Raw genomic sequence first — 27940 nt, 5'->3', positions numbered from 1 at the left:
CCTTTGCTGCAGGAGCAGCCGGTGCATGGGCAGTGCACGGGCACCGGCAGGAGCACGCTGCGCACCCCGCCAGGGCCGCCCCGCGCCGGCGGGACCGCACTCGCCCCGCGCGCGGAACGCCCCTCCGGTAAGTAACTGCGGTGGTCGGGGTGATCGGTGGGGTGTTCGGGGGGGTTGTGGGGATTTCGGGGGGCGCTTCGGGAGGGTTTGTTCTGTTTTTTTTTTTGTTTTTTTTTTTTTATTTATTTGGGCGCCTTAATTTTTCTCCGGCATTTTTTTTTTTTTTTTCTTGCATTGAAATATTTTTTTTGGCTTTTTTTTGGGGCGTTATAATTTTTTTTTTTTGGCGTTAATTTATATTTTGGTATTAAAATACTATTTTTCGGGGGAGGGGGCGTTAATTTTTTACGTTACAATATTTTTGGCCTTAATAAAATAAAATTAAAAAAAGAAAAATCTTGGCGTTAAAAACCCCCTGCCTTAAAATTTTGCGCATTAAAACATTTCTCGCGTCGAACCTTTTTTTTTTTTGCATTGAAATTTTTTCGCGTCAAATGTTTTTCCCTTAAACGATTTCCCATTTAATTTTTTTGCATTGCATTATCATTTTTTTGTTGTTGTTGTTTTACCTTAAAAAAAAAATTTGCCTTTTTTTTTTTTTGCTTTGCTTCAATTTTATTCAAAAAAACACACTTTTTTTTCCTTGTTGTTTTGGTTTTTTGTTTTTGTTTTTTTTTGTTTTTGTTTTTTTTTTTTTTCTCCCCCCTCCCCGCTGTCCGTGCATTTCTTTTTTTTTTTTTTTTTCCTCCCTCCCCGGGGCTGCCCTCCGCCGCTGCCACCCCCCCCCCCCCCCCAACCACAATACGGCCGCGCTCGTTCCTCCGCCCGCAGCCGCGCAGCCCCGGTCCGTGGATCGGGGGGGGGTGGGTGGGAAACCGGTGCCCCCGGCCGCGCTCGCTGCTCCGCGCCCCTTTGTTCGCCGCGGCCCCGGCCCCGGCCCCGGCGGGGCTCGGTCTCTCCGCCGGATCGGGCCCGCCGGCCCCGGCGCTGCCGAGAACAATGCCCCGGCGGGCCCGGCGCACCGGGCGGCCTTGTCCTCGGCTTCGGTCGGGCTCCGGTGGGGCGTGGAGGGGAGCCGGTACCGGGGTCGTGTAGCGGAGAACGGGGTGCGGGGGGTGGGGGACACACACGACACGTAAAACCCCGAGCGGCGGGGAAATACCGGGGAGCGCGGCGGCCGTGGCGGAGGGAAGCGGGGAGGGGAAGAAGAAGCCGGGGAGAGGAGGGGCCGTGCGGCGGGGAACCGGGGCCGGGCGAGAGGGGAAACCGCGGGGAGAGGAAGGCTCCGTGCACCGGGGAGCGGGGCGGGGGGGGACCCCGCGCACAGCGAGGGGCAACCGGGCTCCGAGCACCGGGGAACTACGGTCGGTGCACCGGGGGGGGTGTGGGTGTGTGGGGGGGAACCGAGGGCCCGAGCACCGAGTGGGGGGGGGAATGTAAAAGAGTCGAGCACCGGGGAACCGGGGCCCGAGCAGCGGGGGAAGGACGGGGCCGTGCACCGGGGGCACGAGGGACCCGGAGCGGCGGCGGCGGCGGCGGTGGGGGGGGGGGCGAGCGGGGCCGGGCCCCGGGGAGAACCGCGGCCGGGGAGGCCGGGGCCGTGCTCCGGGAGTACCGGGGAAACGGGAGGGGGGGAGGGAGCCGTGTACTGGGGAAACTGGGGCTCGTGCATGGGGGTTACTGGGGAAATTGGGAACCGGGGGCAGTGGAGAAATGGGGAGCGGGGAGGGGGGGGGCTGTGCTGCGGGGATGGCGGGGAAATCGGGGACCGTGAACGAGCGGTACCGGGAAAATCGGGAAGCCCGTGCACCGGGGATACCGGAGAAAAAGGGGGCTGTGTACTGGGGAAACTGGGGACCTGTGCGCTGGGGGGAACGGGGGCCCTGGGGAGGTGTTGGGGGGGGAGAGGCGGAACCCCCCCCCCCCCCGGCCTGGCCGTGCTCTCACGCTCTTCTTTCTCTCCCTTGCGCCAGGAGCGGAGGATGAGCCGGGAGCCCCGGCGCGGAGCGCGGCACGCCGCCACCGAACCCGGCCCGCCGCGGCGCTGAGGATCGCCGGCCGCGCCGAGGAGCCGCGTCGGCGTCCCGCCGTGCCCCCCGTGGGCAGCGCGCGGGTGGGTGGGTGCCCCCGGCATGGACGGCCGTGACTTCGCGCCCCCGCCGCGGCTGCTGTCGGAGCGGGGCGGCCTGGGCCACCGGCACGGCACGGGGCGCGTGACGGGTTCGGCACACGGTGCCGTGCAGCCCCCCGGACACTTCCAGCCCACCAAGTACTTCCCCGCGCCCATCTCCATGGCCACGCACACAGGTCAGAGGGGCCGGGGCGGCCGCGGCGCGGGGGGACGGGAGGGGCGCGGGGGTCCGGCACGACACCGGGGGCTCGGCCTCCCCTTTGTGCTGATCCCACTGTCACCGCGCCCGGTGGATTTGGGGGTGGGGGCTGACGTGCACGGGGGGCATTTCCCCGCTCGCCCGTTCTGCCGGTGCGGGAGGAGCGCGACCCCCGGGCCGGCCCGGCGAGATCCCGGTGCCTGAACAAGGAAGCGTTTTCTGGGCGAACAAGGAGGCCGTTATGCGCGGGGCCGGCGCGGCGGTGCCGTGGTGCGGCAGCGGCGGTGGGGAAAGGTCAGCAAACCCCGGCTCTATATAAAGCGCCGAAGTGTCAGGGTGAGAAGGGGTTTGCAGGGTGCGCGTTCGCCTCTGCAGCTGGTCTCCTGCCGGAGACGGACAAAGCGCGGCGCGCGGCCGAGCACGGCACGGCCAACCGTGCCGGCACCGGGATGGGGCTCACCGGATCCGGCCACCGCGCCGGCATCCGCGGCGTGCGCCGCCCGCTCGCTCGGCTTTGTCTGCGGCGGCGTGCACGGAGGCCGCTCGGCTGTGGCCGTGCAGGGTTAAAGCGGGGCGCAGGGTGCCTAAAGCGGGGTGCGCGGCGCGGGGAGGGGGGCTTCGAGGGTGCAGGGGCGGCCAGCGGGGCGCAGGCAGCGGGAAGCCCGTCTGCTGCCACCGAGCTCCGGGACGGAGCCGAAGCGGGAGCAGGGCCGGATCCGGTAAGCAGCGTGCCGGCTCGGCACGCCGCTGCCCGGGGCCCCCCGCTTCCCGCCGGCGCAGGCGGTTTTCTCGCCGCGGCACGGCGGCAGCGCCGGTTATTGTCGCCGCCTTGATGAGCTGTGAATACTAATAAAATTATATCTGCTTTAATGGGATTACAATTAGTGCGTGGATTAGGGCGGGGGGCACGGCCGGGCCGGCGCGGGGGGGTGGCGGCGGGGGCCCGCGGCTCCTGGAAGGAGGCGGAAAGCGGGGGGCACCGGGGGGTGCCGGGGAGGCGGCGCCGGATCGGGCCCGCAGCCGGGGCGGTTTCGCTTTGTGCTGGCGGCCCCCGCGCTGCGGCCGGGTCCCCCGGGACCACCGCCAGGCTTGGGGCTGGGGGGGTGGGGGCCACCCTGGCCTCTCCCCAGCTTTGGGGTGTGGGGGACCCGGATGAGGGCTCGGCACCCGTCCCCGGGGTGGGGGACCGGGGTGGGGGCTCAGCCCCTCTCGGCTCCTGGTGGCCGGGGGTGGGGAACCCCGGGGGACACCGGCGCTGGGGTGCCGCTGGCTTCCCTCTGGCTTCTCGGCGTGGCGGTATCCCCGTGGCGGCGGCGGCGGCCGGACCCTCGTGTCCGCTGGGGCCTGGGCGACACATGGGAGCCCGAATGCAATGGAGGTTGTTAAAATAACATGGATCAGGCTAAAAATACCCCGGCAGAAACTTGCCTTAAAAAAAAAAAAAAAAAAAAAAAAAAAAAAAAAAAAGAGAGAAGCCAAACCCAACAACAGAAAGAGCTAAAAATATTCCCGGCTTTGGCAGGGCCGGCGCAGCCGGAGCCGATCCCGGCGAGCCGCGCTCGGAGGCTCCCGCGTGTACAGGGACGTTGCTTGAGCAAATAAAAATCATAATTTAGTGCCCAGCGCGGTGCTGGGGCTGGCGGGAGGAGGGTCCCTAGGCCCGGCACCCCAGCGTCCCCGCGGCACGGCCGTGCCATGGGGCCGGGAGCCGTGGCAGCGCGCGGAGCGGTAATTAACGCCGATGATTGATAATTACCCCACCCAGCAAATAAAGCCAGCCCGCGGTTTGCCGGGCGGCCGTGGCGGTGGCGGGGCCGGCGCGGCACGCGGCAGCCTTGGGGCACCGCGCCGGCCGGGGGGGCTCCGGCCACGCTCCCCCAAATGGCTCCTGCCGGCGGGCCGGACTACACCTCCCAGGAGCCTTTGCCGAGTGCCGGGGGCCGGAGGCCGCCCTGGGAAGGGGAGATAAAAACTGTTTAGCTTGATTTTATTAAAGCCATAATTCAGGGCTGCGCAGTTATTGCAAACAAATGCTTCGGTTTGCGTCTGGTTTTGGCACCGGGACCATGCAAATGATGGCACGAGACGGCGCTGGGGGCCAGAGCGTGAGGAACCGCGGCCGTGCCCGGTGCTGGCGGGTCAGGGGGGACGGGGACCCCCGGAGCTGCCGGGAGCCCAGCGCAGGGTGCAGCCCTCGCTCCCTGGTCGTGACGCTGCCGGGGGCACAGCCCGGCTGGGGGCCGCGGTCCCACCGCCCTGGCACGCCCTGCGCCGATCCCTGTGCCGAGCGGGGCCGGCGGTCCCAACGCCCCCGCCACGGGTGGGGGGGTGCGAAGCTTCGGCCGAGGCTCGGCCAAGCCCATGCTTTATGCCGGGGCCTCAATTTTTGCCCTTCTGACGTTTTTATGGACTAATACATAGTTGAAATTGCGTCGGGCTGTTTGTCACCGCGGCGGAGCCCTCGGCACATTGCAATGTGTAACAGCGCCGGGGGGGGCTCGCACAAGCGCTGGGCTTTGCCGGGAGCACCGCTGCCGTGGCAGTGCCGGTGTGCAGCCCGGTGCCGGTGCGCAGCTTGACCCCGGTGGTGCCGGTTTGCAGCCTGGTGCCGGTTTGCAGCCTGGCCAGGGCAGTTTGCGGCCCGGTGCTGGTTTGCATCCTGGTGCGGGTGTGCAGCCCGGCCATGGCGGTGCCAGTTTGCAGCCTGGTGCCGGTGTGCAGCCCAGCCGTGGCGGTGCGGGTGTTCATCCCGGTGCAGGTGTGCGTGCCAGTGTCGGTGGACGGGGTGGTGAGCCGGCGGCGTGACGCTGGCGGCCGGCGTGGCTCCCGCAGCTGTCCCCCTCCCTGGATTAAGTTGCAGGCCGGGCGCTGTGCGGTTCCCCCGCACGGCTGAGGGGAGGGATGGCGGGGGGCAGGTGGGGACAGTGGCCCCCAGCCGGGGTGGCGATGCGGGGCTGGGTGCCAGCACTGCAGCCGCTCCACATCGCAGTTTCCTCATTAATGATCGAAGACAGGGTCTGACGAGGGGCTGGGAGGCCGCGGCATAGCACCGGCACGGCCGTGGCGCGGGGGCTCCCAGCTCCCCCGCTCGGCACCGCGTGCCAGCCCGGCCGCGCCGCCGCATGTGCTGCATTTTAAAAAGTAGGTGTCAAAGTTAAAACAGATTTTGAGATTAACTCGTCTGCTCCTCGTTAGCCACACTCGTGCCGGGGTGGCCAGGGACACACACGCACGCCCGCGCGTGTCCGGCGGGAAGAGCGGGATGCGGAGAACCCCAGATCCTGTGGAATTACCCTAGAGTGGTTTCATCTGTTCGTTAGCGATTAGCTGGATCCGTGCTGGGGCCTGGGGGGGACGGACAGCTCGAGCAGCCGCACGGCGTGATCCGGACAGCTGCCGTGAGCCCCGGTCACCGCTGGTAAATGTGCTGATTGCCCCAAACTGGGGGGGTGAAGGGGGTCTCAGCACTCTGGGCTGCGGGCACCTGGCCTTTGCCTCCTGTCCGTGCACTCCCAGGGCTGTCTGACCTGGGGGGGGTCCCATGCCAGGGGGGGCTGGGGGCGGTCCCGCCGGCAGTGCCACCACCGGTTTCCATGGACCAAGCGCCACGTGCATGGCTGATCCCTGAGATGGGGACGAGGGGTGCGGACGGGCTCCACGGAGCATTTGGGTGCCTTTCTGGGCACCCCCGGCTCCTCGGGACGCCCTCAGCCAGAATGTCCCTGTCCCCCCACCAGCTGCTTCCTCTCCCTGCACTGATGGCAGCGATACGCGACAGCCGAGCAGGGAATTACAGCGGGAAATAAAAATAGCAGGATTTGGCGATTCGGTGACTGCAGAGATTCACACGGGCTGCGTACCCACCCCCCACCCCCCCCGCCCCCCGCGGTAAATAAACACTCACCCAATAATCTCATTCTTGGAGTTCTTCTTTATCCGCTCCGTAAAACGAAACAGATGGGCACAGCGCGGCCCTGTCTGCCGCCCTGCCTGCCCTGCAGTGTCGCCCCGGGGCAGGATCCGACCCCACTGGGTGCCGGGGTCCCCTGACCCCGGGGGGGGAGGGAAGGGACGAGTCCTCGCAGCCCCCCGGGGTTGCTCCCTCCCGCTTTGTGCACGGGCAGCCCGGGACCCCCACGGGTGTGATGCATCGCAGGGGATTGCACGTGGTACGGGGTCACCGTGGGCCCCAAGTTTCGGAGGGTTCCCCGGGGGGGTCCACGTGCTTGGCCTCTGTGGGACACCAGGCCCCTGTGGGGCTGTGTGGGGTGGGATGCCGGGACCCCCTGGGCCTTCCCCGGCTTCCCCGTGGTCCCAGCCCGTGCCGGGCTCGCGGCTGCTCCCAAAATGGCCTCTGGGCTTTGCAAGCCGCCCGCGTCCGGTGTGCAAGTCGTGCATCGGGTACGTGAGTCGTCCGTGCCGGCCGCGCAGGCGGCAACGCACCGAGCGGAGCGCGTGCCAACGTCGCGAGCGGCGCGCGTCGATCGTGCAAGGAGCGTGCGCCGAGCCGCGTGCAGCGGCCGTGCAGGCAGCGTGCGCCGTCCTCGCGAGCCCCGGCGCGAGCTGCGTGCGTCAGCCACGCGAGCCCCGTGCAAGCGACGTGCGCCGAGCGGTGCGTGCACACGCGGCCCCGGTGCGGCGCACGGCCCCGGCGAGCGTGCAAGCGTGTGGCGGCGCGCAGCCTCTCGGCGGCTCCAGCCTCCCCTTCCCTCCGTCGAAAGCCGACAGCTTGCGAGTGGCACTTAGCACGGAGCGACTGCCGTGTGATTACCCATCGGATAACGTTTTAATTGTACTTCTGGCACTCTGTCAAGCTAATTTGAACTGCATTTCAATATTACAGCATTTATTTAGTGCCATAACAATATGGATTAATCTTAAATTATAACACCGAGGAAATTATATTACACTTATTTCCTATTTGCCAAATATTTAAAGGGGCCGCGTGGGTTGCAAAGCGTGGCGGGGGGTGGCCCGGGGGCCGCATCCTGCCCAGGTCCAGGGATCGGGGGTGACACCTCCCCGGGGTGCCCGGCCGTGGGGACACGGCGCGGGAAGGTCCCTGCCAGCTCCCGGCGTCTCCGCGTGCGGCCCCGGCCCCGCTAGGAATGTTCCAGCCCCGAAATAGCTGAGGGAGTAACCCAACCCTGCGCCCCGCGCACGTCCCCGCCACCGCGGGGACCCGGGGACCGTCACCTCGCCCGGGCTGTGCCTGGGGCTCCGGGGGGCTGCAGCCCCCCCTCTTCGCACCCCTCCCTAAGTATCGGGGTGCAGCTGTGCACCCACACTTGGGGGGGCTGGTGGGGTGCAGCCCCCACCTTTCCGGAGCCGTGGGGAGGGACAGGGCTGCGGTGTCCCGGACAGGGGAGCTGGGGACCCCCTCCCTTTCCCGGCAGCACCGCCTTGGGGACCCCACCGCCGGCCCCCGGCCCAGAACCCTGCCAGGCCGGAGGAGCCGTGGCCGGAGTGACCCCCCCCTGGGGCCCTGGCCCCCCCACACCCGCCCTGGCCCCGCTTGCTGGCGGGGGAAACTTTCCGTCTTCCCGGCACATTCCCATCTGTGCCGCGGGGGCGAAGAGTGGCTGGGGGGGGGTGGGAAGCGCCCCTTGCTGCCCCGCCTTCCCGGTCCCACCAATGCCCACCCCCCCCAGGCCACATCCCCCCCCCCCCCAGGGCTGTCAGTGCGGTTGTGCTGAGACCTGGCATGCTCGTCACATGTGTGACCCTCTGTGGATTTGAGGCCAAGGCGAAAAGCCCCCCCTGCCCTCCCCGCCGGCTGCGGTTTGGCGGTGATGAGGGGGAAGCGGCTTCGCTTCCCTCTTAACCCTTTCCTCCGGCTGCCGCCTTCCCCCAGCCCCATTTGAGGGGTCCCGGGCACCACCAGCCCCAAAACCCGCTGACATCCCCCCGCTCCTTCCGCTGCCTCAGTTTCCCTGCCCGGCCACATCACAGGGTCCGGTTCGGCGTGGGGGAGAGCGTGGCGTGACCTGGGCTGCGCCGGGACTGTTGTGGGGTGGCCGGGGCCGGCGCGGTGCCTGCGTGGCTGTGCCAGAGCTGCTGGAGTTCCCGGCACGGGCATGAGGTGCAAAGCCCCACACAGCCCCTGAAAAGCCACCGGAGCTGGTGTCCGTGGTCGGGGCCACCCTTCCCTCCCCACTGGCGCCTGGCATGGGGGATTTTCTTGCTGGCCGTGCCGGTGCCGGAGCTGGGAGCAGTGCTGGTGGGGCTGACTCATGGTGCTGGCCACGGGGAGCCCGGCCAGGGAGTTCCCAGGCTGACGCTGCTGGGGGGGGTGGCGAGGGGGGGTTGGATGGGACCCTGCTGCCCATCTGCCCAGTGCTGGCAGCCGGCCCTACGGCCCTGTGCCTGGCACCGCCTGCTCACGAGTGAGACGAGTTGTGCACGGTCTCAGGGACCCGTCCCTGTCCTCGCCGGCACCGTGGCCAGAGGGGGCAGAGCCGGGGGGGGGGCGGGGGGGGGGGCTGCTCTCTGACCGCGCGCCGTGCTGTGCCGTGCCAAGTTGCGCCGTGCCATGCCACGCCACGCTGAGCTGTGGCAGCGCGGGGCAGAGCGTGAGCGTGCGAGGGACCGGGGCGAGCGTGCGGGCGTGCGAGGCGGGTGGGAATGGCGCGGCCGGCCGCGGGGCCAGAGCGCGCCGGGGGATCCGGCCGTGCCAGTGGGTGTGAGTCAGCGGGTGGGAGGTGTGGGGAGCGGTGGCCGCGGCCCCACCAGCCCTGCCGGGACGCTCCGCGCCAGCCGGCCCCGCCGCCATCAGCGGGGGGGGGTGTGTGTGTGTGTGTGTTATTTTTTTACAGCCTGTTTCACAGCTTCCAGAAAAGGCTCGTTCTGGAAACCTCGGCTTCCTGCCCGGCGCAGCCGCCCGGCACGCTGCCGGCTCCACGCCCCGCGGCAGGGTCCCCCGGCACGGCCGGGGCTGGGGGCACGCCGCGGCGGTTGCCCGTGGGCAGCACAGGGCACGGCTTCTCCGGGATGTGTTGGCACAGCCTGGCTGGCCGGCGGGACATGCCCACCCGTGCCGGTGTGTGCCGGTACCGGGTGGGGTGGGGGGTCAGTGTCCGGCCCCGGGGGCGAGCGGTGCCGGTTCCCAGGGCTATGGGCAGGGTGCGGCCGTGCCCCCGGCCCACGCGGCCCCTGCCCGGTTTCGGCCCCCGGCCGGCCGGCACAGGAAGGAGCGAGCTGCCTGAAACCACATCCCCGACACTCATCCCAGAGGCATCCCGGAGGGATTAGCCGGGGAGCGTGGGCCGGCTTAGAGAGCAAAGCATCGCTTCCTGCCCCGGCCGGGCGGCCGGCCAGCCCGGGCTCTTCTGCACCGCGCCATGCCGAGCCGTGCCGGGGAGGGGGCGGGCGGCCACGGCCCCGCCAGCCCACGTCGGCACACACGGACGTGGGGAGTAGGGCCAAGCGGCGAGGGGTGGACGATGCTTTCCCCCTCCCCTGCTCCGCCGGCTCCTGCCCGGCCGCTGGCCACCGGCTCTGATGTTTCCATCATGATCTCACGCCTCGGCCGGGGTGGGGATTGGGATGGGGAACGCTGGCCTGCGCCTCGCCAGGGGGTGCTGGGGCCCCCCCGGGGCTGCGAGGGAGGCTGCCGGAGTCAGGGTGGGGGCCGCCCCCCTGCCCTTTGCTTCCCGTGCTGGCCGCGTCTTCCCCGCACGCCTGCCCCTGCCTTGCACACGTGTGCACGCACGCATGTGCGCACGCATGCGGCTCTGCCCCCCGACCCCTTGCGGTGTCCCGGCCCCGGGGAGCTGCTGCCCCAGTCACAGGTGGCTGTCCCATTGTCCCAGTGTCCCCAGTCCTCCTCCCCTCTCCTCCTGGGCACTGGCAGGGCTCCGGCTGCCACAGCCGGCAGCTGCCTGTGCTGGCAGCAGGATGGCCCAGCTCGCCACGGCACGGCACGGCCCACGCCCCAGGGAGGTTGTGCTTGTCCCGGTACCGGGGGCAGCCGGTGTCACACAGCGGCTCAGAGCTGCTGCTGGAACCGGGGGGAGAGCAGCAGCGTGGGGAGCCACACGCGTGTGCAAAGTCTCCCATGTGCCGGCACACGTGTGGTGTGCCCAGGGCATGCACATGCGGTCAGGGCAGGGCACCGGTGCCCCTTGCACGGTTCTGCTGCGCCTCACATGCCCCACTGCATGTCTGAGCCCTGTGGGGCTGAGGGGACGTGAGGGGCGCGCATGCACGAGGGATGCGCGCGCACAAGCAGCGTGCACGCGCGAGAGGCGTTGCATGCACGAGGGATGCGCGTGCACAAGCAGCGCGCGTGCACGAGAGGCGTTGCGTGCACAAGGGATGCACAAATGCAGTGTGGGCTGCGCACAGCCCTGCAGCAGGTGTGTGCACACGAGTGTGCACGAGCGAGCGTGGCGACACGGCAGGGTGGGCGTGCAAGCCGGGGCACGGGCAGCCCTCCCTGACTCTCTCCTCTCCCACCGCAGCCGGCAGCGGCCTGATGGGGAACGCGCCCGCCTCTTCCTTCATGGGGGGCTTCCTGAGCAGCAGCCTGGGCTCGGGGGCACCCAGCCACCCCGCCGGCCCCACCGCCTCCCCCCCGGAGCCGGCTTTCCGCGGGCCCCACTCCGGCACGTCCCAGATCTGGTTCTCGCACTCCCACGAAGGTGAGCGGGCGCCGGGGCAGGGATGGGTGGCAGCACCCCGGGGTGGGTGGGCAGGGTGTCCCTGCAGGGTGGCCGGGATGCGGCTGGGGCTGTGCCCGTTGCCGGTGGGTGACGTCCAGCTGTTGCCCACACGGACGGGTTTCGGACCTCCCAGGCACTGGCACACAGGGTGGTCGTGGCAACCGGCCGGCATGGGCACGTGGTTGGCACCCAGCGGGCTTCAGGGTGGCAGCGGGGGTTGCGCGGCCAGCGGCGTGCCCCACAGATCCCCCTGGTTATCCGTGGCGACCAGGCTCAGCCCCCCACCATCGGTGCTCAGGGCGGGCTGGAGAGCCTCGTGCCGGGCTGCAGACTCCCGCCCCGTGCCAGGAGCTGGGCTGAGGCCAGGCCAGCTCGTGTCACTGGTGATGAACCAGGGGCTGCGTCCCCCTCCAGCGGCAGGGACCCCCGTGGCGGGGCAGGCTGCAGCACGGGGACCCCCGGGGCTGCACGTACAGCCTCGGTTAAGCAGACACCCCACGTGGGGGGGAGCGGGGTGCTCCCCACAGCCCGGTGCTGCCGCCGGCACCCCACGGCACGCCGGCATCCCCATCCCCACCTGAGCGGCCGGAGCGAGGGCTGACAGAGTTAAGGAGCGGGGAGGTGGTATTGGCGCGGGGCCCTGGCAGCCAGCCCAGCTGGTAGTTTGACCGGCTGCCAGTTGGCTCCCGGCGTGCCGGGGCCTGCGCGGCGTGCCGGGGGGGGGGGGGGGCGCGCGGGGGGGGGCCGGGCAGCACACGCGGCTCCGGCAGCACAGCACCCGCCGCTGACGGACAGCCCATCCGAGCGCGCCGGCTAACGAGCCTGCAAGGGCTGTGCTGAGCCGCCGCGATGTGGCCACCGCCGCCACGAGTCTGTGGGGTCTCAGCCCAGCGGCAGCTCCCGGGGTGGGGGGGGCGGGGGGGTGTCCCTCACCCAGGGGATATTACAGGCTCCGGCAAAGCGTTTATAGCCGGAGCAGCGCGTGGCTGAGCTGCTGTGGCGCGGTGCGTGCCGTGGCATGGCACGGAGATGCCGCGGGGGGCCGTGCGCCTGCGAGCGCACCCTGGCCCCCCTGACCGTCGTGTCCCCAGCCCCGGGGTACCCCCGCTTCTCCGGGAGCCTGGCCTCCACCTTCCTGCCCATGAGCCACCTGGACCACCATGGCAACAGCAACGTCCTCTATGGCCAGCACCGCTTCTACGAGAGCCAGAAAGGCAGGTACCGGGGTCCCGGCAAGGCACCGCGGTGCCACTGCAAACCCGCAGCCTCCGGGGCTGGTCGGGGCCTGCCTTCAGGGGCACGTGTCCCCGGCCAGGCACGGGTGGGGGGCTCAGCGCCCGTCCCCCGGAGCGTCAGGGTGGGGGGCCGGTGGCGGAGCAAGCGCCGGGTCCCCGGGGAGGAGCGGGGCCGGCGGGCGCGGGGTGGTGGGCACCCGTCCCAGCTGCCGCCGCCGCTCTCGCTTTTCACAATATTGTGGCGGGTGCTTAATAGGGAACATTGTTTGGGTGGGAAATGGAGCTAATTAGGCCGTGCCTTCCCCTCTGCTCCTCCCCTCGTTAGCGGGGAGCCGGCGCTGGCACGGCCGCAGTCCCGGGTGCCCGGACCCGTGCCGTTCTTCGGCAGAGCGAGGGGGGGCGGTGGTGAAGGGGGCTCACCCGTCATCCTCTCTTCCAGATAACTTCTACCTGCGCAACCTGCCCACCCAACCCGCCCTGCTCCCGGCTGGCCACGGCTTCCCCGGCATCGCCCGTGCCGCCCCCGGACCCCCCGCCGGCTCCTGTAGCCGGGAGCGGGAAGCCGGACCCCTGCCCAAGACCCCCAAGGACTATGACCGCTTCCTGGCGGGCAAGGAGAAGGTGGGCAAGGGGGACCCCAAGGAGCGACCGCCCGAGGAGGACCCCAAGGAGCGGCACAAGGCGGTGCTGTCGGTGCCGCCGGAGGGGCACTGCAAGGAAGGGCTGCCCCCCCGGGGGGCCGGCGACGGCCGCCCCAAGCACCTCGCCTCCTGCCTGCTGGGTGCCAAGGGCCTGGAGGGCGACGCCGGTCGCGCCGTGCTGCCCAGCTGCGCCGGCAGCGCCCTGCCCCGCGCCGGCCGCTGCAACGCCAAGGAACCGTGCCGGGGCGAGCGGGAGCCGGGGGCCCCCGAGGTGCCACAGCCTTACGGCGAATGCGTGGAACGGCGGCAGATGCTGCACCACGCCGTTTCCTACGCGGTGCCCGCCGGGCCGGCCCCGCTCGGCCCGACCGCCGGCTCCTTCCCCTGCCTGCAGCTGCACGCCGGCCCCGAGGTGCTGTGCCCGCTGCCGGAGCCGGCCGGCCGGGAGCTGAAGCTGAGCGGGGCCACGCTGGTGCCCTCGGTGGGACACCTGACGGACAAGAGCCGCTCCTTCCAAGTGGCGGCGGAGGCCGGCGGGCTGGAACGCGTCGAGGGCAAGGAGCGGCACGCCGAGGCGGGGGCCGAGCCCCCGGCCGCTTACGGCGGCCCCTTCCACCACCACCCGCTGAAGGCGGAGGGCCCGGCGGAGCGGCGGCTGGAATGGGGGGGTCCTGGCACCCGGCTGAAGGGGCTGGAGTACCTGGGCGGGGGGGCAGCCGATGGGCCCCCCTTCGCCGGCCGGGGGCCGGCACCCAAGGGTGCTCTGGAGAAGGGCTACTTCGAGGTGCCGCCGGCGCCCGACTGCTCCCGCGCCGCCCGCCCCGACCCGCTGGGCGTCCGGGTCGGCCCCTCCTGCTGCACTTTAGAGAAGGGCCCCCCCAAGGACCCCCCGCCCGGGCCGGCTCCCCAGAAAGTGGCGCGGATCCGGCACCAGCAGCACCCCGAGACGGAGGCGGCCGGCGCCGGCCCCGAGGGCAAGCGCAAGCCCCTGGAGCTGAGCGCCCTGGGCTACGGCGGGCCCCCCCTGCCCCCCTGGGGCGTGCAGGGCCAGGGACCCCCCCTGGCCGTGGCGGAGGAGCGGAAGGGACCCTACCTGGACCCCTTCGGCACGAGTCTGCAGCAGGCTGCGTTGATGACTCAGGGCCCGGTGCTGGGCCAGGAGGTGCCGGCCGCCGCGGACGAGGTCTCGGCCATGAAGAACCTGCTGAAATACAGCAACCAGGCGCTGCTGGGGGGGCAGAAGGGCCCCCCCTTTGTGGGGCTGGGGGGCGTCAAGGGCAGCTGTGCCCACCAGGATGCCAAATTCCCCCCGGGGAAGGGGCAGCCGGAGCTGGAGCGGCCGGACTGCGCCCGCGGCCGGGAGCACGACGGGCTGGCCCCCGGCGAGGGTGAGGTGCGACAGCCGCCCGTCGGCATCGCCGTGGCCGTGGCGCGGCAGAAGGACACGCTTGGGCGACCCGAGCCCTCCTACGGTGGCGGCGGCGGCTCTGGGCGGCAGGGCCGGGCGACCGCTGGTATCAAAGGTAGGTGCTGGTGAGAAGTTTGGAGGGGGGTGGTGGTGGGGGTGGTGGGGGTCGGCGGTGCCGCGCTGATGCCGCCATCCCGTCCCCGGCACAGCGGGCACCGCGCGGCCCATGCACCTCATCGACCTGGACGCAGAGGACGAGCGGGGTCGGCTCTGCGAGGAGCGCCTGGGGCTGCCGGGGCGAGAGCTCCTTCTCCAGTAAGCGCTGTGATGGGGGGACTGGGGAGGGGGGGGTCACCCGCCTGCTGGGGCAGTGTCGCCCCCCCCCGCCGTGGCACGCTGCCCCACGCACCGTGTCCGTGTTCCCCCCACTTTCTTCCCACAGGGACAACAAGGACCTGGTGGAGTTCGCCCGGATGCACCCGTCGGGGGGGTGTCCCGGGGAGCTGACCCCCCACCTGATGATCGCCGGGGGCTCCTCGCTGCCGGCGGGGCAGCTCGGGGGGGACCCCGCCGCCCATGCCCACCCGGCACACACGCACTGGCTGCCCCGCACCCGCAGCCCCTCCATCTGGATGGGGGGACACTCCTACGGTCAGTGCCGCCGGCAAAGGGGGTGGGAGCTGTGGGAGTGGGGCTGGCCAGGTGCTGTGCCCCCCCCCCCCCCCCCGCCAGAAGTGGGGTGCTGCCCCCCCCACCAAGTGCTGATGGACCCCCCTGGCACGACAGGCATCGGCCATCCCGCGCTGCACCAGAACCTGCCACCCGCCTTCCCCGCCTCCATGCCCAGCACCATGCAGCCCGTCTTCCCCCTCTCCCAGGACCCCCCCGCCCAGCTCGTCATCCTGCCCACCGAGCCCCCCACCCACGGCACCCCCCACACGCTGGGTAAGGCTGCGATGGGGGTTGGCCGCGGGCACCTCTGCCTTGTGCCTGGGGGGTCCTGGGGGTACCTGCTGTGGTGTTTGGGCCTGGGGGTGCTGGTGGGGAGGTGATGGGATGCCTGGGGGTGCTTTTGGGGGTGCAGGAGTGGGAGATGGGGTCCCTGTGGGTGCAGGGTTGGGAGATGGGGGTCTCTATGGGTGCTTTTGGGGGTGCAGGGGTGGGAGATGGGTCCCTGCAGGTGCTGCTGTGGAACTAGGGGTGCAGGGGTGGGAGATGGGGGACCCTGTGGGTGCTGCAGGGGATGCAGAGTTGGGAAATGGGGTCCCTGTGGGTGCAGGGGTGGGAGATGGGGTCCTTGGGGGTGCTGCTGGTGGTGCAGGAATAGGTGATAGGGATCCCTGCAGCCGTTGGGGGTGCAGGGGTGGGAGATGGGGTCCTTGGGGGGGCTGCTGCAGAACTAGGTGTGCAGGGGTGGGAGATGGGGTCCCTGTGGGTGTTGCTGGGGGTGCAGTGGAGGGTGATGGGGTCCCTGCGGGCGCTGCCAGGGTTGCAGGGCTAGGGGGTACCACTTCGGTCTGTGAGGTGACCCCAAGGTGGGTCCCCGCTTGACGCCCCCTCTCTCCCCACCACCGGCAGCCGACGTGATGGACCAGGCGTCGCTGTGGCCCCCGATGTACCCAGGCCGGGGTCCCGGCGCCCACCTACAGCACACGGGGCAGCTGCCCGTGTACTCCCGCTCCCAGTTCTTGCGGCAGCAGGAGCTCTACGCCCTGCAGCAGCAGCAGCGGGCAGCCCAGGCCCTCGAGATCCAGCGCCAGGCGCACGTCCAGGTGCCCACGGGGCTGGGGGCATCGGGGGGGGGGGTGTCAGGGGGGCCAGGGTGCATGGTTGTGGGGCTGGGTGTGGGATGGGATGCGGGGCTGGCTTGAGGATGCAGGGTTGGCTTGAGGATGCAGGGCTGGCTTGAGTTTGGGGTGTAGAGTGGGGATATGGGGCTGGATGTGGGGCTGGGGCGTGAGATGCTGCTGCGTGAGATGCGGGGCAGGGCAGGGGGATGCAGGGCAGGGCTGGGGGGCTGCGGCCAGGTAGTGGGGCAGGATCTGGGTTATGGGGCTGGGCTGTGTGGGACTGGGGGAGGCAGGGCTGGGATGTAGGGCAGGCTGGGATGTAGGGCAGGGTTGTAGGGTGCTGAGCAGGGCTGGGGGCCAGGGGCCGGGCGGTGGGGCTGGCGTGTGCCGACCTCGGTGTCCCCCGCAGCGGAAGCCGGAGGAGCAGCCCCTGGAGCTGGAGGACGGGGGTCCCGAGAAGCCCCTCAAACCCTCCCACAAAGCAGTTGCCTTAAACCCCCCGGCCAAGGGCCTTTCCTCGGCGGCCCCCGGGCCCCCCAAGCTGTCCCCTTGCTGCCACTCTCCGGCCCTGCGGCACCCGGCCAAGTGCCCCGTGGCCCTCCCCGCGGCCCCCTGCACTTTACCCGTCTGCCCCGCCGCCAGCTCCGCCGTGGCCCCCCGCTCCCCGGCCGACAGCCCCCTGCCCGTCCAGAGCAAGGGCAGCGACGGCGAGGACAAGCGCGGAGAGGGGCAGCCGCCCCGCGACTACCCCAAGTCCCTGGAACCAGGTAGGACCCGGGGAGGCGAGGAGGAGGAGGGTGGCCACGGTGCCGGAAGGTGCCGGGGGTTCCCTGCTGAGCGTTGCCCGCTTCCCCGCAGACCTGCCCCCCGGCTACAGCTACCCCGCCGCCGGCATGGGCTTCTCCGAGGCGCACTCCGCCGAGCCGGCTGACCCTGACACTATGCACGCCGGCTCCCCGCCGGCTGAGCCCGAGCAGTCCCGGACCTTCAGCCCCGCCGGCGAGGTGTTGCGGGAGCCGGGCCCCCCGCGGGAGCCGCCGGCCGGCGGGGCGATGGTCGAGGGTCCCGGGGCTCTGCTGCACCGCCATCACCTCCTCCTCGCCCCGGGACCCCTCTGCGGGGAGCGGGGTCCGGCCCCGGCCGCGGGGGCCACCGAGGAGCGGGCACCGGTGCCTTTTGGGGTGTGCCGGGAGGCGGCTCAGGGAGCGCCGGAGCAGAGCCCACCGGAGCAGCAGCGCCCGGTGCCCGTGGTGGGGGCGTCCCCGCTGGCCCCTGCCGTGGAGGAGGAGGAGGAGGAGGAGGACGAGGAGGACGAGGAGGAGGAAGACGAGGCCGACAGTGATGGCTCAGAGCCGGAGGGCAGCTGCAACGAGGAGGATGGCGACGGCTCCGCTGGGCGACAGGGCTGCCCTGGCGGGCTGGAGGTGCTGATTGCCGCTGGCATCGACCTGGGGGAGCTGCCAGCGCTGGGCTCGCCCGGGGAACCCCCCCCGGCCCCCCCCTCGCCCGCTCCCCACGCCTCAGGGATCCCCGGCATCGCCCTGCTCAGCGAGCTCGCCGACCTGGAGCTGCGCCGGCGTCGTTGCGACTTGGCCCTGGAAGGTGAGTGGCCCCTGGTGCCCCCCGGCATCCCCTGTCTGTCCCCTGCGCCCACCGGTGCCCTGTCCTCCCGGTGCTCGCTGCCCCCCCAGTGCCACACTCGCGCGTCCCGGTGCTGCCCGCCCGCGGGTGTGCGCGGCGGGTGCTCTGCGCAGGGCGTGCAACAGAGGAGTTGTGCAGCGCGTGTGCAACAGAGGGGCCGTGCGGGGCGTGCGAGAGCAGGGCTGCTCTTGCACAAGCTCTTGCACGAGCGGGGCTGGGCAGCGCACGCGTTGCGCGGCAGAGAAGGGGTCTTGCGCCTGCGTTTTCGGTGCAGGGGGCTGTACTCGCATTCGCGGCGCAGGGCTGCGCGCCCGTTTGCTGCGCAGGGTCGCACGCGCGCTGGCGGTCGAGGAGCCAGCGGCCTGCACGCGTGCCGGTGGTGCGGTGTCGTGCGGTGTCGTACGGTGCCCGGCGGCTGGGTCCTGCTCGAAGCCCCAGGGCCGTCTCTGGGGCTCTGCTCCAGCGCTGGCTCCAGGCAGGCGCCGGGATTCCCTCCCGGCTCGGCTTCCCCAGGGAATCCCGGGGGCCCCGGCGGGGAAGGGAAGGCCGTCCTGGCGCGCGTCCCCAGCGCTGCCGCGGGCGTGTGGTGCACGGCGGGCGCGTGGCGTGGCGGCGGTGCCCGGCGTGCTCGGCGCTGCCCGTGGCCGTGCGCGGCACGGGGCCGCGACGCTGTCGGGGGGGAGAGGAGGTTGACCGTGGGGCCCCGCTCCCCGCCACAGATGGGGTGGCCGGATGGGTCACGTCACCGCGTCCCTCCCAGCCCCGGCCTTGGCTCTGTTCGCCGATGAGTTCATTGCTGGCCGCTGCTGCACGCCCGGCCCTGTCTGCCCCCCCCCCCCCGACCGCCGCTCCCCCCGGCCCCACGGCTGCCCGAGGACGCTGGCCGTGCCGCGCACGCAGCACCCTGTGCACCATCCTGCCACCCACCATCACCCCCTGCGTCACCCTACGGCCCCCCCGGGGCACCCCGCTCATACGTAGCACCCCACGGCGTGGTCCCGTGCCCTACAGTACACCGCGCCCCACAGACGCCCCTCCTCGCCCGGGCACAGCCCCGGTAACGGTGCCGGTGCCGCCGTGGCGTGCGCGGGCCGTTGCACAAGAGCATGCGTGGGGTGGCACGGGGGGTCCGGGGCATGTCCCGCGCCAGCCCTGCTGACCTCCCGTCCCGGCAGGGGAGGACGAGGACCTGCTGGCCTTCAACCTGCAGAACCTGGCCACGGTGGCGGCCGCCTGGTCGCTGGTGGAGGCGGCCAGCCGGGAGGGCAGTCCCCCCGCGCTCAGCCCCTTGCCCACCTCCCCGCCGCCCCGCGCCCGCATCCCCCGCCGCAAGTACACCTGGACGCCCAAAACCAAGGCCGTGAGTGTCTCCTCGCGTGCGGCGAGGGCGGGAGGTGGGATGAGTTGTGCCCGGTCTCAGCCCTGGGGCCGAGGCTGCTGGCGCTGCGAGCTCTCCACCCCACCCCCGGCCCCCAGGTTTGCCCCTTGAAGGCGGCCATCGAGCAGCTCAACACGCAGGAGGTGGAGGTGCGGATGCGGCTGGCCGAGCTCCAGCGCCGCTACAAGGAGAAGCAGCGGGAGCTGGTGAAGCTGCAGAGGCGGCATGACCACGAGTACGTCCCCGTCCCCATCCCGGTTGGGTTCCGAGGCCGGGGAGGGGGGGGCAGAGGGGGAGGCATCCTTGTGGGAAGCGGGGAGGTCAGGGAGGGAGCGCCGGAGGTCAGGGGAGGGAGCGCCCTCCGCCGAGCGGGACAGCAGTGGCGGTCACCAGTGCGATGAGTTTGGGGCCGTCCTCAGCCCGGCTCGGCGGAGGGGCACCGCCTGTGGTGGCCGCGCGGCTCAGGGTGTCCCCGGTCTTGCCGCGGCTGCAGGCGTGACGAGAGCTCCCGGAGCCCGGCGCGGCGCGGCCCGGGGCGGCCGAGGAAGCGCAAGCACTCCAGCACGCTGGGCAGGGCCGAGAGCCGCAAGGTCAAGTGAGTGACCGCCGCCGCGTGCCCTCCTTGTCCCCGGGGACAGGCCACCGGTCCTGCTGCCGGGGGGTCCGGCCGTCCTGCCGCGGGGGTGGCGGTGCTCAGGGGGCCGCCCCGTCGTATCCCCCCCCCCCCACCCCAGCCGCCATCAGCAGGAGCCACATTTCGGGGGATCCGGCCGCTCGCTCCGGCGCGTTCCCGCTCTCGACCCGCTTGCGGCGGAGTGGGGGGGGGCTCGGCTGGGCGGCAGCACCATGTTCCCCCTCCCGCCGGCTGCGGGAGCAGCGTTGCATAAAAGCCTCTTTATCTGCGCCGTATAAAGCCATTGGTCACGCTGCAGCGGCGTTCATCGCTGCCGGCGCTTTATTATTACCCATTAGCCGCCCGGCGCAGCCGTTTCCCCACTCCCGGGCCCTGTATAATTGTCCTTCTCCGCTACAAATTGCCTCTCCCGACAGGCCCATTTGCATAAATCCTCCGAGCGAGTCCAAACACGCTTGGAGCGTGTGTGCGCGCACGGCCCCCGGCCCCCCCGTTCGGTAATAACAGTTAAATCTGCGCTAAATGGTTCCTTCAATTAAGACGGAGCGGGGGGGGGGGGGGGGGGGGGCGAGAAAAAAAAATTAATCTCTAGGTTTTATGTCACAAAACATTAGTGAGCGAGTGAAGGTTACGGGGAGGGGGGGAAAGCAGGAGGGGAGCCAGCGGCTGGCGGTGGCCGGGGGGTGCAGGATGCGTCTGGGGGTGTGGGATCCAGCTGGGGGGGGTGCAGGATCTGGCTGGGTGGGGGGGGTCCGGCGGGTGCCGTGCCCACGCCGCGCTCCCCACCAGGGCGGTGAAGACCAGCCTGTCCCTGCTGTGCGCCGAGCTGCGGGGAGACCCCGAGCCCAAGAAGAAGAGGAGCAAGCTGGCCGAGGCGGCGTTCGGCAGCCTTAAGGGCTCCCCGGTGAGTCCGGACCTGCCACCGGCAAATGCCACCCTGGGGCTTGGGGGAGGGTGGTGGGGTGCCAGCCCCCTCCCGAACCTCCCTGTGCCCCCCCCCCCAGGAGAAGGTGCGGTGCAAGAAGAGCGGGTCGCAAGGCAAGCTGACCTGTAAGGTGGCTCACAAGGTCTCGCAGCTGAAGCAGAAGGTGAAGAGCAAAGGGCTGCCCGCCGGCATCAGCCCCTTCCGCCGGAAAGACCCCAACCCCGCTGGCCGCATCCAGAAGAAGCTGTCCCGTCCCAAGAGCTCCAAGGCTGCCAAGTACCAGACGCAGGACCCCGACCCCCGCCAACCGGCGGGCTTCAAAGGTAAGGCTGGCGCGGGGCTGGGGGTGCGGGGTCCGGTGCGGGGCTGGGGGTGCAGAGTGGGCGACAAGGGGCCAGGACTGGAGGGTACATCCAGCTGCAGGGGTGGGGGTGGGGGGTGGCTCGTGCCGGGGGTCCCCAGCTCGCCCCATCCTGCACGGGGAAGCAGCATCTCCCTGGGGATGGAGGGGGGGGGTGCAGGGGCCACCCCTGGGTGCACGGGGTCCCTTACTGCTCCCCCCTTCCTCTTGTAGATGAGCACGACGGGGACACAGACAGCGAGGACGGCGACGATGAGCCGGGCTTGTCCCTGCCGCCCTCGGTGCCCGTGGCCGTGCTCGGACCCTCGCCGTCCTCCGTGGTGAAGATGGAGGCCAACGAAAAGGCGAAGAAGAAGAAGGAAAGGCAGGGACTGCTAGGTAACGGGATCGCCCCGCGGAGACGCTGGGGTGGAGGGGGACATGGGGGATGAGGACCCTCTCCCCGGGTGCATGCGCTGAGCCCACTGCCTCCCACCACCACAGGGCCCTGCCGCCTCGGTAGCCCCGAGGGCGAGGTGAAGATCAAGCGGCGGCCGGTGAAGCCGGGAGCCGGCAAGCTGGAGAAGGTGCCGGCGCGGCGGAAGGCGGGCGGCTGCGAGGAGGGCGGCAAGAAAAAGCTGAAGGCTAAGCCCAAGGAGAGCCTCCGGCCACCGGCCCCCAGCGGACCCAGCGCCCAGACCCCCGCCGGCAGCCTCTTCACCGGCACCGACCCCCGGCACTTTGGGCCGAGGGACGAGGGGGCTCGCCTGGCCAGCGAGAGGCTGAAGAAAGCCACACGCAAGAGCAAGGTGCTGCAGTCGGCCCTGAGGGTGAGTGCGAGGGGCAGAGGGTGGTGGGGGGCACCCATGGACCGTGGGGTGCGGAGGGATGGGTGCAAGGGTTTGCACAGGCTGCGGGTGCTGGTGGGGCTGGGGGGGTATCAATGGGACCATGGGGTGCAGAGGGATGGGTGCAGAGGCTGGGGGGGATCAGGGGAGCACTGATGGGAGCCTGGGGGGGTTGCAGAGGGGTGGGTGCAGGTTTTGCACGGGTGGGGCTGCGGCGCACCAGCGCACGGGCTGGGGGTGCCGAGACGGTTGGGAGCACCGTTGGGCCCGTGGGGTGCAGGGGCTGGGGTGGTTGGGGGGCACCGGTGGGCCCCAGAGGGCTGGGGTCGCCGTGGGGGTGCCATCAGCCGGCTCTGACCCCCCTCCCGCAGCGAAAGAACGGGGCGCTCTCGCTGGCCCTCTCCCCCCGGAGCGCCAAGACCATCCTAAGCAAGGGCAAGAAGCTAGCCAAGGTGAAGAGCAAAGTGGCCACCAAGCAGGTGAGAGGCAGGAGCCAAACCCCTGCCCCGGCACGGACACCCCCCTCGCCATGCCCCCCACCCACCCCGAGCTCCTTCTCCCACAGTGCAAGGGCCGGGCGGTCAGCAAGCTGCTGGAGAGCTTCACCGTGGAGGACGACTTTGACTTTGATGACAACAGCAGCTTCTCAGAGGAGGAGGAGGAGGGGGGCTGCTTGGCCGGGGCGGCACGGGGGGGACGCCGCTCCCCCCTTCCCCACGTCTGTGCCATCCAGAAGGAGGATCTGCGGGACGGGCTGCACATCCTCATCCCCAAGGAGGACAGCCTGCTCTACGCTGGCAGCGTCCGCACCATCCAGCCCCCCGACATGTAAGTGGGGGCCGGGGTGGGGGGGGTCCCTGATGTGGGTGGGGATGCCAGGGTGGCCAGTCGGATGCTGAGCCCCCTCCCCGGCTCTGTGCCCCCTCTCCAGCTACAGCATCATCATCGAGGGCGAGCGGGGGAACCGGCAGCGTATCTACTCGCAGGAGCAGCTGCTGCAGGAGGCGGTGAGCGGGGCGGGGGGGCTGGGGCGGGGGTCCCGGCGGGCAGCACGCCCCGCAGAGCCCAGCACGCCGCTTCCTCGCAGGTCCTCGACGTCCGGCCCCAGTCGCGACGCAGCCTCCCGCCGGGCACTCGCGTCTGCGCCTACTGGAGCCAGAAATCCCGGTGCCTCTATCCAGGGAACGTGGTGCGAGGTGAGGAGCGGCCACGGGCGGCTGGCGGAGCAGGGGGGCCTGGGGGACCCCTGCCCCATCCCGACAGCCCTTCCTGTGCCGCAGGCTCCTCCAGCGACGAGGAGGAGGATGACCCCGAGGCGGTGATGGTGGAGTTTGACGATGGGGACACGGGGCACATCGCTGTCTCCAACATCCGCCTGCTGCCCCCCGACTTCAAGATCCAGTGTGAGTGGGCTGGGGTGGGGGCTGTGGGCAGGGGGTGGGCAGGGGGGGGGCAGTGGGGCCGGCCCTGACCCCACGCTCTGCCCGCAGGCACCGAGCCGTCCCCCGCGCTGCTGGTCTCCAGCTCCTGCCGGCGGACGAAGCGGTCGTGCGGCGACGTCCCCCCATCCAGCGAGCTGCCCCCCAGCCTCTGCCCGGACCGCCACGATGGCCCCGAGCCCCCCAAGAACTCGGGCAAGAAGGCGGCCAGCAAGGAGAAAAGTGGTACGGGGAGGGGGGGGCTGCTACCTGCAGACCACCTGCCTGTGGGGTGCCCAAGGGAGGTGGCACCAGCAGCGCTGGTGTGAGGGATGGCGGGCTTCAGGGAAGGATGCTGGGATGCCAGGAAGGGTGCTGGGATGTGGGGAAGGATGCTGGGATGTGGGGAAGGATGTTGGGATGCAAGGAAGGATGCTGGGATACCGGGAAGGGTGTTGGGATGCAGGGAAGGGTACTGGGATACTGAGAAGGATGCTGGGATGCAGGGAAGGATGCTGGGATGCAAGGAAGGATTCTGGGATACCAGGAAGGGTGTTGGGATGCAGGGAAGGATGCTAGGATGCAGGGAAGGGTGCTGGGATGTGGGGAAGGATGTTGGGATGCAGGGAAGAGTACTGGGATACTGAAAAGGGTGCTGGGATGCAGGGAAGGATGCTGGGATGCAAGGAAGGATTCTGGGATACCAGGAAGGGTGTTGGGATGGGGGGAAGGATGCTAGGATGCAGGGAAGGGTGCTGGGATGTGGGGAAGGATGTTGGGATGCAGGGAAGAGTACTGGGATACTGAAAAGGGTGCTGGGATGCAGGGAAGGATGCTGGGATGCAAGGAAGGATTCTGGGATACCAGGAAGGGTGTTGGGATGGGGGGAAGGATGCTAGGATGCAGGGAAGGGTGCTGGGATGTGGGGAAGGATGTTGGGATGCAGGGAAGAGTATTGGGATACTGAAAAGGGTGCTGGGATGCAGGGAAGGATGCTGGGATGCGGGGAAGGATGTTGGGATGCAGGGAAGGATGCTGGGATGCAAGGAAGGATTCTGGGATACCAGGAAGGGTGTTGGGATGGGGGGAAGGATGCTGGGATGCAGGGAAGGGTGCTGGGATACTGAGAAGGGTGCTGGGATGCAGGGAGGGATGTTGGGATGCAGGGAAGGGTACTGGGAAGGATGCTGGGATGCAGGTGTGGGGAAGGATAGGCAGGGAAACAGGCAGGGAGAGGGGATACAGGGAAAGATGGGGTCCAGGGGGTTGGGAATGGGGTATGGCAGGATGCAGGGAAGGGTGCGGGACCGGGGATGGAGGAAGGGGGTGGCACAGGGTGTTGCAGCGACGGGGAATGGAGATCAGCCCGCAGGGAAGGACGTGCAGGGATGGGGGCAGTCCCAGAGCATCCCTGCCTCCCTCCATCTGTCTGTCTGTCTGTCCTCCTCCCCTCCTGACTCCCATCTCCTGCCAGGCAAAGCTGCGGAGGTGCTGTCGGGCGTCAAGGCGCCGGCGCTGAGCGACCCCTTCCTGGGGCGGCGCGGCGGGCCGCTGCTGAGCTGGTCGGCGGTGGCACAGACGAAGCGGAAGGCGGCGAGCAAAGGCACGGCCGTGCTGCAGAACCTCTTCCAGGTCAACGGCAGCGCCAAGAAGCTACGGGCCAAAGAGGCCATCTTCCCCGTGCACCACCATCACCACCTCGCCGCCCCCGTCTTCGGCAACGGCTTCGGGGCCGACTCCTTCAGCCGCATCGCCAGCTCCTACGCCTCCTTCGGGGCCGGGGCTGGGCTGGTGCTGCCGGCTGCCCAGAAACTCCTGCGCTCCAAGAAGGCCGAGCGGCTGGAGGCAGAAATGGGCAAAAGCAGCCGGAGAAAGGCAGGCAGTGAGTACCTGGTCAAGCTGGACCACGAAGGGGTGACGTCCCCCAAGAACAAGAACTGCAAGGCCCTGCTGCTGGCTGAGAAGGACTTTGGGGCCAAGCTGGAGCGGCCCCTGGCCAGCCACGGCTATGCCCACGCGGCCCTGGCTGGCAAGGATAGGAAGGGTCGGGCGCCCGTGCACCAGCTGCCCGTGGGGCTGGCGCTGCGGAAATACTCGGGCCAGGCCGAGTTCACCCTGAACTGCGACAGCGACTGCCACAGCTCCTACTCGGACATGGACGAGGACGAGGAGGCGGGCGGGCTGGGCGCCGACGTGCCCTCGCGCTTTATGACCCGCCTCTCGGTTTCCTCCTCTTCCTCGGGCTCTTCCACCTCCTCCAGCTCCGGCTCCATCTCCACCTCCAGCCTCTGCTCCTCCGACAACGAGGATTCCTCCTACAGCTCCGAGGACGAGGACTCCACGTTGCTGCTCCAGACCTGCCTCTCCCACCCGGTGCCGGCGCTGCTGGCGCAGCCGGAGGCCCTGCGCTCCAAGAGCGGCACGCCGCAGCGCTGCTTCCTCACCAAGGCCGCCGCCGCCGGCCCCAAGGCCAAGCTCAAGCGCAAGGAGGCCCTCAGCTTCTCCAAAGCCAAAGAGTTCTCCCGGAGGCAGCGCCTGCCCTCGGTGGAAAACCGGCCAAAGATCTCCGCCTTCCTGCCCGCGCGCCAGCTCTGGAGGTGGTCGGGGAACCCCACGCAGGTACGGCCGGTGGCCGCTCGGCACGGCACGGCACGGCACGGGGAGGGGAAGGAGCGGGGCACGGCACCTGGGGGCACTGGTGGAGGTGCATGGGTGCGTGGCAGGGTGCAGATATCTGCATGGGTGCATGGGTACGGCAGAGTGCCTGGGGATACAGGGCAGAGTGCGTGAGCGCATGGCAGGGTGCATGCGGTGCATGGGTGCGGGTGCATGGGTACGTGGGGCAGGGTGCACGGCGGGGTGCCTCTGTGCACGGGGCAAGGGTGCAGGGCGCGTGGGTACACGGCAGCGTGCCAGGGGTTGCGGGGCCGGGTGCTTGAGTGCATGGGGCACAGCATGCCTGGGGTACGCCAGCCGCGGCAGCCGGGTGCGCGGGGCCAGGTACCTGCATGCACGGGATGGGTTCAGTGGGCACGACGCTTGGGTGCTCGGTGCTGCTTACGCCGGCTGTGGCACTTGGCTGCAGGGAGCAGGGTGCCCGCAGGCTGCAGACGGCTGGCTGGGTGCTGTGGGAGCAACCCCGCGGGGCTCGGCGCAGCTTTTCCCGGGTGCCTGGGGGTCTCACCGAGCAGGCAGGGCGCGCACGTGCGAGTCTGGGGGTCCGTGCGCCGTCCCTGACCCCCCCACACCGTTTCTCCCCCCCCTTCCAGCGGCGGGGGATGAAGGGCAAGGCGCGGAAGCTGTTCTACAAGGCCATCGTGCGGGGCAAGGAGACGCTGCGCATCGGGGACTGCGCCGTCTTCCTCTCGGCCGGGCGGCCCAACCTGCCCTACATCGGGCGCATCGAGAGCATGTGGGAGTCCTGGGGCAGCAACATGGTGGTCAAGGTCAAGTGGTTCTACCACCCCGAGGAGACCAAGCTGGGCAAGCGGCAGAGCGACGGCAAGGTGAGGGGTGGGCTGGCTGGGGTCGGGGGGGCCGGTGGCACACCGGCGAGGGGGCGGCCGGTGACGCCGTGTCGTCCGCTCGCAGAACGCCCTGTACCAGTCGTGCCACGAGGACGAGAACGACGTGCAGACCATCTCCCACAAGTGCCAGGTGGTGGGACGGGAGCACTACGAGCAAATGACCCGCAGCAAGAAGTACCAGGACCGGCAGGACCTCTACTACCTGGCGGGCACCTACGACCCCACCACGGGCCGGCTGGTGACCGCCGACGGGGTACCCATCCTCTGCTGACCCCCCGTGCCCACCCCGGGTGCGGGTTAGGGGGACGGGGACGGGCAGACCCCCCGACCCGACCCCGCACGCCCCCCCCCCCACTCCGTCGTGGGGCTCCTTCCCGGCAATTATGCAAAGCCTGGGGTGGCCGGGGAGGGATTGGGGGGGGCAGGGGATGTGGGGTGGGGGGCACGGGGGCGTCATCGTCGTGACGGGGGGCACGGGGGGCGGGGGGGGGGGGCTCCCCTACAAGCCATACTTTCCCTAGTACCTCTGACTGTTTGCCAGCAGGTAAAGCAGAAATCAGGTGTGTTGTTCTATTTATTTTGCGTGTAAATATTGTATTTCTTCCGGGAAGTTTTATGGAAAACAGACAAACCAACAAAAAAAACAAAAAAACCACCCAACACCACCCACAAAAAAAAAAAACAAAAAAACAAAAAAAAACCAACAAAAAAATAATAATATGGGGCGGGAGGGGTGGGGGGGGTCGCGTTTCTGTTTCAGTGCACTGTTTCCCCCAGCCTGGCTGGGACGAGGACAGCGGGGGAGCTCTGTATATAGGGGGGACGCGGCGGCAGGGCGGGGGGCTCGGTCCCCGGCGCGGCGGCGAGCGCGGCGGGGGGAGTGGGTGGCAGGCTGGCTGGGGGTGGGGGGGGAGAGGCGGCTCTCCTGGCCCCCTTCTCCCCTGCCCTCCCACCTCCTCCGGGGGTCCCGCCACCGCTGCCCGGCCCCAGTGCAATAGCGGGGTGGCCGCGGTGCCGGCGGACGCTGGCCCGTCCCGCCGAGCCCTGCCCGCCGCTGCCCGCCGTCACCCCACGCTGTAAATGTGTACAGGCCGCGCGGCGG

General features: G+C 69.8%; 1 protein-coding gene across 3 annotated transcripts; it reads left to right on the top strand.

Annotated features, from left to right (window-relative positions):
- The first annotated feature begins 1 nt into the window (after nt 1).
- BAHCC1 (BAH domain and coiled-coil containing 1) lies at nt 2-27238 on the top strand. Of its 3 annotated transcripts, none has more exons than XM_049812516.1 (28): nt 2-127; nt 2034-2367; nt 10853-11032; nt 12145-12267; nt 12728-14452; nt 14547-14652; nt 14780-14988; nt 15124-15282; nt 15916-16109; nt 16537-16894; nt 16986-17729; nt 18944-19128; nt 19245-19381; nt 19640-19741; nt 20197-20277; nt 20570-20684; nt 20785-21028; nt 21280-21444; nt 21550-21875; nt 22265-22372; nt 22459-22721; nt 22825-22900; nt 22981-23089; nt 23174-23296; nt 23384-23557; nt 24786-25930; nt 26581-26817; nt 26903-27238. In XM_049812516.1, exons 2-28 carry the CDS (start codon nt 2193-2195, stop codon nt 27107-27109), a joined length of 7770 nt encoding a protein of 2589 aa, XP_049668473.1. In that variant the 5' UTR covers nt 2-127; nt 2034-2192; the 3' UTR covers nt 27110-27238. The 3 variants fall into 3 exon arrangements, with proteins under 3 accessions (XP_049668473.1, XP_049668475.1, XP_049668474.1); XM_049812517.1 differs by lacking the exon at nt 2-127 and adding an exon at nt 1388-1424; XM_049812518.1 differs by lacking the exon at nt 20197-20277.
- The last annotated feature ends 702 nt before the right edge of the window (nt 27239-27940 follow it).

This window comes from Accipiter gentilis, chromosome 10 (assembly GCF_929443795.1).
Source record: "Accipiter gentilis chromosome 10, bAccGen1.1, whole genome shotgun sequence".
Lineage (NCBI taxonomy): Eukaryota > Metazoa > Chordata > Aves > Accipitriformes > Accipitridae > Astur > Astur gentilis.
Note: the sequence above shows the minus strand (reverse complement) of the source record. Positions and strands in the feature narration are given on the sequence as shown.

Coding starts and splice junctions, on each gene's coding strand:
- BAHCC1 (XM_049812516.1), top strand. CDS start 2,193: ATGGACGGCCGTGACTTCGCGCCCCCGCCGCGGCTGCTGTCGGAGCGG. Junction 12,268..12,727: donor CTTCTACGAGAGCCAGAAAG/GCAGGTACCGGG, acceptor CCTCTCTTCCAG/ATAACTTCTACCTGCGCAAC. Junction 22,373..22,458: donor GCAAAGTGGCCACCAAGCAG/GTGAGAGGCAGG, acceptor CTTCTCCCACAG/TGCAAGGGCCGGGCGGTCAG.